The sequence below is a fragment of the Phoca vitulina genome, unplaced genomic scaffold (genome assembly GCF_004348235.1).
Source record: "Phoca vitulina isolate PV1807 unplaced genomic scaffold, GSC_HSeal_1.0 scaffold2, whole genome shotgun sequence".
NCBI classification, from domain to species: Eukaryota; Metazoa; Chordata; class Mammalia; order Carnivora; family Phocidae; genus Phoca; species Phoca vitulina.
Window position 1 is genome coordinate 59,919,378 of NW_022589705.1, and position 12,074 is coordinate 59,931,451.

The 12,074-nt window shown below is 37.0% G+C and overlaps 1 protein-coding gene across 8 annotated transcripts in view; it reads left to right on the forward strand.

Moving 5' to 3' along the window:
* TUT4 (terminal uridylyl transferase 4) overlaps positions 1-8,557 on the forward strand; it is a 124,126-nt gene extending 115,569 nt beyond the window's left edge. For 3 of the 8 annotated variants that reach the window (XM_032428971.1, XM_032428980.1, XM_032428989.1), the window contains exons 29-31: positions 1,075-1,522; positions 6,554-6,712; positions 8,180-8,557. In XM_032428971.1, coding sequence (XP_032284862.1) covers positions 1,075-1,522; positions 6,554-6,712; positions 8,180-8,247 — 675 coding nt within the window. In that variant the 3' untranslated portion in view covers positions 8,248-8,557. The remainder of the gene's footprint in view (positions 1-1,074; positions 1,523-6,553; positions 6,713-8,179) is intronic. The other 5 variants (XM_032428937.1, XM_032428946.1, XM_032428955.1 and 2 more) reach the window with 3 other exon arrangements.
* Positions 8,558-12,074: the final 3,517 nt, after the last annotated feature.

The following is a 12,074-nucleotide window of genomic DNA, read 5'->3' on the forward strand; positions in this document are numbered from 1 at the left end:
GGTTACCATCATATCAGGGCTAGCCTTTTAATCACCCTCATTAGTCTTTTTGCCCCCGCACTCCCCACCCCCATGTTCTCTATTTCATTCCCATTAAGCCAGAATAATTTTTCTAAAATACAGATTGATCATGTTCCTGACCAGTTTGAAACCCTTCAGTGGTTTCTCAGTGCCCTCAGGATAAAAAGTCTTAACTGTAAGGTCTATGGGACCCTTCATTATCTTGTCCCTCTTTGGTTCTTCAACCTCAAATCTGCCATTCCCCTGCCCTTGTACTCCAGTAATAATAAACTGCTTTCAGAATCCAGTTACTTAAACAAGTCAGGTGTTCATGAGCCTATAGACCTTCAGTCATGTTGTTTCCTTTGCATGAAATACTCCTCCCCTTCCCTTATCCCTTCCCTCTTTTATCAGACTGATTGCTATTTACCCTTGTGTCTCAACTTAAAGGTCACTTCTCTGGGATGCTGTTCTTGATTTCCACTTTCATTCATCTTATCTTTTTTTCCTCCCAAAGTACATTGAGGTATTCCTGCTCTGTCTGGGATTTCCTTATAACACTACATCATACATTCTTTATCATAGTAATTGTTGTATTTGATTGTAATTGCTTATGTAATCTCTTCATCTGCTTTTTCTCCTTTCCCCCATAAACTTTAAGTTCCATGAGGGCATACATGTTAGTATTGTATTTTTAATACCTAGAACAATGCCCAGATATAACTGACACTCAGTTACTTGTTGAGGGACTGAATCAAAGTGGCTGTGAGATATTTAGATACAAGTTTCTAGTTACAGTTGGAATATGAGTTCTGCATGATGGGAATGACGTCTGGGCTCTTTCTTCTTTGGACAGTAAAAAGGTTTATAGGGTAATATATATGTCAGAGGGTTTGAGGGTCTCAGAGAAAATTCTATTTTTGTGTAAAATGAGGCTCTTACTCACTTCATAGAGTTGTGTTTATAATGTCCTAATAAAATAACTCCATAATTTTGTATTTAGATAATCTCTGCTTTTATAACATTAACATGTTTTTAAATTAATTTTAAAATGTTATCTTTTTCTCTTTGCAGTCTGATTCACCATCTTATTCTCCTCAGCCCCAGCCGTTTCCACAGAACTCTTCCCAATCAGCTGCCATTACTCAGTCTCCATCCCAGCCAGGATCCCAACCCAAGCTTGGCCCACCTCAGCAGGGAGCCCAGCCCCCCCATCAGGTCCAGATGCCTGTGTATAACTTTCCCCAGTCACCACCAGCTCAGTATTCTCCCATGCACAATATGGGATTGTTGCCAATGCACCCTCTCCAGATCCCTGCCCCATCCTGGCCTATCCACGGTCCAGTGATCCACTCTGCACCAGGCAGTGCCCCCAGCAATATTGGCCTGAACGATCCCAGCATCATCTTTGCACAGCCTGCTGCCAGACCTGTGGCGATCCCTAACTCCTCTCATGATGGACACTGGCCTCGTACTGTGGCTCCAAATTCCCTGGTGAACAATGGTACAGTGGGGAATTCGGGTAACCCTTCCTTTTCTTCTTTCGCATCTGTCTATAGAAATGGGTGATTGGTATTATTGGTTGAACTTGGGGAAATAAATATGAGGAAAATAATGGCAAGCAATATTTATGAGGGGCAGTATAGGATTAGATAAAGAGTATGGGCTGTGGATTCACACTGTCTGGATTTGAATCCTAGCCCTGCCATTTATTATGTGGCATTAGGCAGTTGCTCAGTCTTTTTGTGCATTGGTTTCATCCTTAAAATAGCGATATTAATAGCATCTAAGGCACAGGGATGTTGTGAATATTAAATGAGGTAATATACATAAATGTTACTTTAAATTTTCACTGCAATCCAGCTCAGTGTAGGGTATTATTAAAACTAATTTTATAGTTGAGGAAATTGCAGGGTTAAGTAACTTAATTATCACGCTTTCATAATTAATCATAGTAGATCCAGGATTTAAACCAATTTCTTTCTTCAAAACCTGTGCTCTTTGCCCTAGACTCTTACTATCTCCCAGTAAGGAGCAATTCTTTAAAAAGATATTAGTAGCACTTTGTAGCATTAAAAAATACTAGTTTTTTCCTGATTTATAGAAATACATTTTCATTATAGAACATACGAATAATAAAATATAATCCATATTCTCAATTCGTAGACATAACTCCGTGTAATATTTAGGTGTCTTATGATCCAGTCATTTAAAAAATATTTGCATAATTAAAATATTTGATAAACCATAAATCTTGTTTTATATCCAGCTTTTTAGTTGATAATTTTTTACACTTGATCTTAGCCAAAAGACCGAGAAGCAATAGTTGGTAATTTTTTAAGAGATTTATTTATTTTAGAGAGAAAGAGAGAGAGAAAGTGCACGAGTAGGAGGGGCAGAGGGAGAGGGAGAGAGAATCTCAAGCAGATCCACACTGAGCGTGGAGCCTGACATGGGGCTCGATCTCATGACTCTTAGATCACAACCTGAGCCAAAACTATGAGGCAGATGCCCAACCAGGAGCCCCAATAATATTTTTATTTTAAAAACTCCATTATTGAAAATTTGAAATGTATACAAAAGAGAGAGTAGAGTATGATGAACCTATCCCCCATTACCCAGCTTTTAACAGTTACCAGTAGTTGCTAGTCCTTGGCTCCTTTACTACTTTTATTTTTTGTTTTTTTAAAGATTTATTTATTTTAGGGGGTTAGAGGCAGAGGGAGAGGGAGAGAATCTCAAGCAGACTCCCTGCTGAGCATGGAGCCTAACATGCGTCTTGATCCCACAACCTCAAGATCATGACCTGAGCCGAAGTGAAGAGTTGGATGCTTAACTGGCTGAGCCACTCAGGCGACCCACTCCTTTTCCTCATTTAAAAAAAACTTTTGGGGGCACCTGGGTGGCTCAGATGGTTAAGCGTCTGCCTTTGGCTCGGGTCATGATGGCAGGGTCCTGGGATTGAGCCCCGTGTCAGGCTCCCTGCTCAGTGGGGAGCCTGCTTCTTCCTCTCCCTCTGCCATTCCCTCCACTTGTGCTCTCTGGCTCTCTCTGTCAAATAAATAAATAAAATCTTTAAAAAAAATAAAAAATAAAAAAAGCTTTTGGCTTTAGTATTTAATCAAATCTCAGGCATTGGATCAAATTTCTGTATAAACTTGTTTGTATTTCTTAAAAAAAACCACACACACACAAGACTATTCCCATACCCAGTATCCTCTAATACCCAGTCCTTGTTCATTTTTACCTGTTTTTCTAAAATTGTTGATCTTTTTTTGAATCAGAATTCAAACAAAGCCCCATACATTATATGCGGTTGTTATATCTCTTAAGCCTCCTTTAATTTATAACAGTTTCCCCTCATTATTTTTCTCCCATATAAACTGTTTATTAAAGAAACTATAGAACTCCTACATTCTAGTGTTGGCTGAATTTTATTTTTGTGACATTGTTTGAAATGTACCTCTATGCCCATATTTTCTGTAAATTGTTAGTTAGGTCCAGAGTCTGGATTAGATTCAGGTTATTTTTTTTAGTAAGAATTTTACTTTTTGGTTGGTGCTATATGGTTCCTGTTCCCTTATTTCAAAAAGAACTTTCTGTTATCTTTTAGTGACCTAAGATTGATCAATGAGTTGGATATCCATTATACAGTTCATTAATTTTTTTTTTTTTAAGATTTTATTTATTTATTTGACAGAGCAAGAGAGCACAAGCTGCGGGAACAGTAGGAGGGAGAGGGAGAAGCAGGCTCCCCGCCAAGCAGGGAGCCCGATGCGGGGCTCGATCCCAGGACCCTGGGATCATGACCTGAGCCGAAGGCAGACGCTTAACCATCTGAGCCACCCAGGCGCCCCTCATTAATTTTTACATAATAATCGTAGCTGTTGATAATTATTGCTGATAACCATTTAGTTCACTAAGGGTTGTAAAATGATTTTCTATTCACTATTTGTGATTCTTCTATAAAGAACTTTTCCTTATTAACTACTTGATTATCTTGAAATATAGTATGTATAGGAAAAGTAGACTGAGCTTGACTCTTCTCCCTTTATCAGTTTTCAAAAAAATTTTAGTACTTTTTATTTTTTATTTTTTTTAATTTTTATTTTTTTATTAGAGAGAGTGAGAGAGAGAGCACAAGAGGGGGTAGGGTCAGAGGGAGGAGCAGACTCCCTGCTGAGCAGCGAGCCCGATGCGGGACTCGATCCCTGGACTTCCGGGATCATGACCTGAGCCGAAGGCAGTCGCTCAACCAACTGAGCCACCCAGGCACCCAATTTAGTACTTTTTAAACAAAAATAGGCTATTGCTTTAGAGCACCATGATGGAGGAGGTATCTCTGAACTCTTCTGAAACAATATAGATAATGTATTGTGCTGAGCAGAAATGCCAGAATGTGGGAACTCATTTAGATTTCCAAGGTCAAAGGATATATGGCATACATGGCTGTTCTAACGTGATCTCTGCTTCTGTCATTCAACAAGTGTTTATTGTATATATGCCATGACATGTACCATGATCGTTACTGAGTTATATAATCATGAACACAGACCCAGTGTCTTGCCCTTTGGTATAGTGGCTTGGTTTTCACAGTTTTAGTCCTTCCTGTACCACCACTAGTTGATCTCTTTCAGCCTTAATGAACTAATTAACATCCCACATACCATACGGTCTCTTATCCCTAATTCTTTACTTAATTTGTTCATCTGCCTGGAAAGTCCTCTCCCTTATATCTCTCTTGCCTACTCTCACCTTTTGCTTTGCTCCAAAACTTGGCTAACTTACCCCCCATTTTTAAATTTAGCTCACTTTCTGTAGGATGCCCATAACTCTTATTGCTTCTGTCCTCCAGTTGTGTTAGCAATCCTTTCTCTCCTCCATGTTTGTATTATGAAAATATTTGTTTGTGAAAAATGGCCAAGGGAGATTGGAATATATTCTAAGAAATACCCTTTTATGTCAAACATCATTTCTCAGTTGATCTGGACCCCAATATGTATACCCAGTCTCATTTAAAGAAAAAAATATACCCTGTAGTATAGCTTCAGCTCTTAGTTGTAACTTGATTTTATGAACTTTCAGTGAACCAGCTGCTTTGTTTTTCTGGTTACCTCCTGAGAAAACTGAGCTTGTTAAGAATGTGGCTAGTATGGGTTTTAAGTTTTCTTGCTGTGTACTCCTCCCTATCTGGTACCTCCTAATTTGCATTCCTGCTAGGAAGTTTAGTGAATGAGGACAGTGTCTTTCAGATTATTTCCTGCCACATTATGATCCTGAATGAGAAAAGCCACCAAAAATGATCCAAAGGATTGAGTAAGTACTTTGAAAAGATGTAATTTGAGCGGCGCCTGGGTGGCTCAGTCGTAAAGCGTCTGCCTTCGGCTCAGGTCATGATCTCAGGGTCCTGGGATCGAGCCCCGCATCGGGCTCCCTCCTCGGTGGGAAGCCTGCTTCTCCCTGTCCTACTCCCCCTGTTTGTGCTCCTGCTCTATCTCTCTCTCTCTCTGTCAAATAAATAAATAAATAAATAAATAAATAAATAAATAAATCTTAAAAAAAAAAGATGTACTTACAGATATATCTTTTTTTTTCAAATTTCTCATTGTTTTTTTTTTCTTTTTTATTATGTTATGTTAATCACCATACATTACATCATTAGTTTTTGATGTAGTGTTCCATGATTACAGATACATATTAAAGGGAAGTAGATTGTGGGGTGGTTTGCCATAGAAAGAATAGCACTCATATTTTTTTGAGTTCCTACTTACATACCAGAACTTGTGTAAGCCACGCTACTTTTTATTATCTAATTTAATCCTCACAATAGCCTGAGGTACATAATTGAATCTTAGTAATTTTTGAAACTGGGATTTGAATATCAACCTGGTTGGCTCCAAAGCCCAAGTTCTCAACCATTACACGAAGTGCTTTAGCTTCTAATAGAATCACCTTCGAGGCCATGATAGAGTTGTTTCTAAGATAGTTGGCATTGTCTTTAGTAGGATAAAATGTAAGTTCCTTAATGATGTACTATAGTTCTTTGAAATGTAAATCCTACCTTACCTGTCCAGACTTTTTTCTTATCACTACCTACCTTACTCCTTTCTCTGTATCGCTGATTGTTTGCAGCTTCCCAAACTTGCTGTGCTTTCCTATTTCTGGCTGTTGTACATGCTATTCCGTCTGTCTAAAATGTGCCTTCTTTGCCCCATTTTGCCTAACTTGTTCCTTGTGCTTTAAAATTCAATTTAGTTAATCATCTTAGGAAAACCATCTCTATCTTTGAATCAAATGTGTTAGCCCCTTCTTTAGAACACCTTCCACCCATCTGTTATAGCAGTGACCACATATTATATGTCGTCTTCTTGTATGTCTCTTTTATGAATAATTTGAGCACATTTACAGTGTTTGATTCTTTTTGGTATCCTCTGCATTTAGCATTGTTCTTGTTCAGTGGTAGGTACTCAATAAATTTTTGTGGAATGAAGGAATATTTAAATGAACAAACTGATGTTTTAAAGTATGTCTTTCCTGTCTTGTTGAAATGCAGAGCCAGGCTTTCCAGGACTAAATCCTCCAATTCCTTGGGAACATGCACCACGTCCCCATTTCCCTCTTGTCCCAGCTTCGTGGCCTTATGGTTTGCATCAAAACTTCATGCATCAGGGAAATGCCAGATTTCAGCCCAACAAACCATTCTATACTCAAGGTACCGTTGCTTACAAATTCATTAACCGGCTGGGTGGGTTTAGTTCTGGGACAAGGAAGCTATGTGAAGGCCAGGAACAAGGAGCGAAATTTTATGCATTCGATAAACATTTATTGAGAGAGCATACTGTGTGTCACACTGTGCTAGGTGCTTATTGTTCAAGCAAGAATTAAGTAAAACCTGTATACCTAATGCACATTTTATTAGGAGAGCCAGACATGTAAAATAAACAAGGATAGGAGCTTAGAGGGAATCAGTTAATGTTATCCTAGCAGAGATATAATAGGAGATAGGGACACCAAGGATCAATTCACACAAGATTTTGACATTTGAACTAGATTGTGAAAGAGAGAAAGGATTTTTTTTTCCCTAGAGATTTTTTAGAGATGACAGGTGAAGAGAGTTCTTAGCTGAGGGAATAATATATGCAAAGTCAATGATATTTGTCTGACATAATGAGAAAAAAGGAGAAAATAATAGGGCTAGAGTATAAAGTAAATGGGAAAGATGTGTAGGTGATGAGGTTAGAGAAGGTAGGCTGAGGCCATATTACATAGAAGTTTTTGGGACTCAGTTTAGTAAATAGTGGGGATCTAATAGAAGTTTTTGGGACTCAGTTTAGTAAATAGTGGGGATCTAATAGAAGTTTTTGTTTTTTGTTGTTTTTTTTTTTTCTAATAGAAGTTTTTGAATTGAGTAGTGACATAGTCAGATTCGTTCTGTTGAACTAAGACTTGAATGACATTAGAATTCATTATATTTTGTTGGTGCTGATGTACCAATAATGGCTTTGATCTAAGTAATGAATATTACAAACTAAGGAATACTTGTAGCATTTTATCTAGCCTGCTTGCCTCAAAGGTATTTTAGTTCTAATAGGGAAAGTCTGAGTCTGGCCCTCAGCTCTTAGTTAACCTAGGAATTAAAAAACTAGAGTCAAAGTTATTACACTTAAACTAGGAGTTCAAGAAATTAAAGAAAGGCACTCAGTAAATGTTGACTGAATGAAATGATAACTTTAAGGGGAAATCCCTGGTACAGGTTTCAGACTTGATTCCATTTAAGCGTTCCTAAACTATCCCATTTACTGCTGGGACATCCCTGTACTATAGAGTGGCAGAACATTGAGTATGGTGGGCTTATTCTTCTGAGTAAAGAACTGGGGTTGAGGAAAGTTACTTTTGGTCATACAAACTCTTTTAGGGCTCAGTGGGGTTGTGGGGGGAGTCGGAAGTTCTTCCCTGGTGAATTTGTTCCCCTTGTTTCCTCCCCTTCACTTCTCTTTTCTTTCACATACCTACATTTCCCTTCTGTCCTCCTCCTTCCCCTGCTAAATGTTTTTGACATGCTTTATCTCCTCTTTACTGTATAAATAGAAAAAAAGAACTAGCTACAAGTTAAATTCTAAGGGTTGTCAGTTAAATAGGCACAAGCCTTTCAGTTTCCTGTCTGTGTTGTGTCCAACAGACAGATGTGCCACCCGTCGGTGTAGAGAGCGTTGTCCCCACCCACCAAGAGGAAACGTGTCGGAGTAATGCGAGTCCATTTTCTTTCAGCTGGTCTACCGATGCACAGCAACCAGCCAATCCTGCTGTCTCAAGGGTATCCGTACCTCAATGTCAGTTACATTCAGCAGAAAAAGTGACATTTAATGGAAAGCAAAACAAATCAGGTCCTGATTTAAAATTTTAACACGTTTAGATAGCTTATTTAAATTCTAAGACTGTTTTTAAAGACTGTATTATTTGTATATAAATATGAACTATAGTTTTTACTAGTATCACCAAATTGAGTGATACAAATTTCATCTATTTTATTACCCTATTTTTAAGGGAATTTTATGTTTTGTTTAATCTTGATGAATTGTATAAAGAGAGAATTTAAAAATTACATTCTTTATTTTCTATTAGCTGTATTCATACTTTGGTTGCTTCAGACTTTATATATATTGTTCTTAAGAATTAGGAAAAACTTTCATGTGTTTTAAATTTGTCACTTCTATTCTTTACAGAACCTTGTAGTGCCAAAAACTTTTTAAAAGGTAAAAAAAAAAAAAAATAAAACTACAACGTGAAGATTCAGAATTTTTTTCTTTTACATTCTTGTATATTGAAAATACTCAAACTTGAACAGAAAGTTGTTTTTGTCTGTATTTGAAGTAATTCTATTTTAAGTTAATAAATCTTTTTGACAAGAGTCAAATTTGGTTAATTCACATGGTTGTTAGATCATGGAAATATAATGTAACAATTAGGACATTTGTTTTACTCTCCATGAATAGAGTATTCTAAATTACAGACTTAGTTTTAGAGATCAAGGATCTTTTTTTGTCTTTTATTTTACTGGATCTTCACAACACCCAATGAAGTTGACAGAAACATATGCTATCTCCATTCTATCATTGAGAAAACTGAGGTGCAAAACAATAAAATGAAATCCAAGGTAGCACACTTTTATGTTGGAAAGAGAATTGAAACAGATCTTTTGAAGGAGAGTTTTTAAATGGTGAGACTGATACTGGCAATTAGAGTGGAGGAAAGATATTTCTTATTTACTGAGGTACCAGTGTGTGCCAGGCTATCCATTTTGAATTCTTTTACTCCCCAGAATGCACACTTGCCAGGATGGTTTTTACCAATAATCACTGATTATAGTTGAAATTAAAACTTGTGTTGTTGGTGGTATTTTGGTACATTGAGGTTGAGGTCATTTTGTCTAAAATCCCCAGTTATATATTTGCCAGGGATTTTGGACTAAATGATCCTATAGATTTGGAAATCTGCAGAATAAGTAAATACAAATGTATTTTAAGGGCAGTGTATTATCTTTGTTCTGCTTTCTCAGATATGCATTACTTAAATAGGAGACTACCTGGGCTTTTGCCATATTTTCCAGCTTGGAAGATGCTTGAAATCTATTGCGGGAGGTTGAGGGCTTTCCTGCCGTATTTGCAGTCCTGAAAAGGTATTTATTAAATGTTAAGATCAGGTGTATTTACTGTTAGTTTTTAAAACTTCATTATTTCTCAGAATCCTACTAAATAATGGAGTTCACTCATTTGTTTTTTTAATGAGATAGCTGGCCCAGTGTATATTTTTGTGTTAAAATATAGGCATACCTCGGAAGTCTTGCAGGTTAGGTCCTAGATCACTGGAATAAAGTATCACAATAAAGTGAGTCACACGCCTTTTTTTTTTTTTTTTTTTTTTTAAAGATTTTTTTATTTATTTATTTGAGAGAGAGAGCACATGAGAGGGGGGAGGGTCAGAGGGAGAAGCAGACTCCCTGCTGAGCAGGGAGCCCGATGCGGGACTCGATCCTGGGTCTCCAGGATCATGACCTGAGCCGAAGGCAGTCGCTTAACCAACTGAGCCACCCAGGCGCCCTCGCCTTTTTTGATTTTCCCAGTGCATATTGAAGTTATGTTTATACTGTAGTTGATTAAGTGTGCAAGAATATACATCTTAATTAAAACATTACTTTTATTGCTAAAAAAAATGCTAACCATCAGCTGAGCTTCAGTGAGTTGTAGTGTTTTTGCTGGTGGAGGGTCTTGACTTGATGTAGATGAGTGCTGACTGATCAGGGTGGTGGTTGCTGAAGGTTGGGGTGGTTGTGGCAATTTCTTAAAATAAGACAGTGAAGTTTGCCACATTGATTGACTTTTCCTTTCACTTGAACACTTAGGGCCATTGTAGGGTCATAAATTAGCCTAATTTCAGTATTGTGTCTCAGGGAATAGGGAAGTCCAAGGAGAGGGAGACAGGGTAATGGCCAGTCAGTAGAGCAGTCAGAATACACACATTTATTAAGTTTGCTGTCTTATATGGGCATGGTTTGTGGCACCCCAAACCACGGCACGGATCACTGTGACAAATATAATAATAAAAAAGTTTGAAATACTGCGAGAATTACCAAAATGTGATAGACACAAAGTTGTCAAATGCCATTAGACAAAAGGTACCAGTATACTTGCTCGATGCAGGGCTGTCATAAACCTTCAATTTATTAATGAGTTTTGGTTTGTTTTTTTAATCTGTGAAGGTGCAATAAAGTGAAGTGCAGGAGAACAAGGAATGCTGGTATGACTTGGAGCATTCAGGATTTTTTTAAAAAGTTAGTTTTCATATATTTAGTCTTGGAGAACAGATGATGAGGTGTACAGGATGTTCATTTCGCTATTCTTTTGTCTATATTTGAAATTTTTATTGGAAAAAAATCTCCAACAAGAGACTGCCCCCAGCTCAGCCTTACTTTCTAAAGGAAGGCATTTTACCACCTGGCAAAAGGTACTTTTGGGGCAAAAGTAACCTAGGTTTTAATTATATGACAGTGTTCTACATAGTAACTTTCAGCATCTCACTTGTCCCTCCTTCAGCAATTACCAGTCCTCAATAAATGGCAAAACTGTACCAAGTGGAAAAATAGAATACTCTTAGTTTGTAATTTATACAGTAGTATCTCAGTTTTAGAAGTTTGCAAACTTCTCATAGTTTTTGATTGTGAATTCAAATTCATTGTAGAGCGATTGAAGTGCCCAAATTATCAATTTTACAGAGTACACACACACACACCACACTTAAGATCATATTGTTTTGAAATGTTTTGTATAATGTTTAATGACATGGAGAGATTAATATTTTCATTGTCATTAAAGATTATTCAAAAGTATGAATATTAATAATGTACCATTTATTTTAGTCCCCTACAGATGGGACATTTCTGCTTTTTTCCTCCTATATAAAAAATATGTAAAGTGATGGGATAAAGCTATTTTTGTGTATATAATTCTAGTATGGTGAATTTATATATTTATATATGGGATTATTAGGTTAAAGGATACAAGTTCTAAGGTTCCTGCTATATATTACTAAATTGCCCTCCTGGAAAGTGGTTACCATTTTGTGGTCCCAACAAACAATATATAAAATGTGTTGGTAAGCTTATAAAATAGCTTTAAAGTCCAAACAATTCATTTTTTTCCCTTGTAAAGGATAATTTAAATGTGTTTAAGAAAGGAACATTAAAGAACAAAGTATAAAAACCACCCAAAAGTCCATCATCAACCAGAAATAAATACTATTAAGAGCTGATGAACTTCATTCATTCCACCTCTTTTTTTTTTTATTTATTTAAGTAATCTTTACACCCAACGTGGGGTTCAGACTCATGACTGAGATCAAGAGCCACACGCTCTTCCAACTGAGCCAGCCAGGCGTCCCTCTCCACCCCCAGCTGTCTTTCTTAAACATACATACCTACAAAGAGTTTTACAAAAGTGGGCTCATACGCTATATTTACTAAATATAGCAAATTAATTTTACTTGGATCTAAAAAAAGAAAAAATGTGAAAGAAATGCTC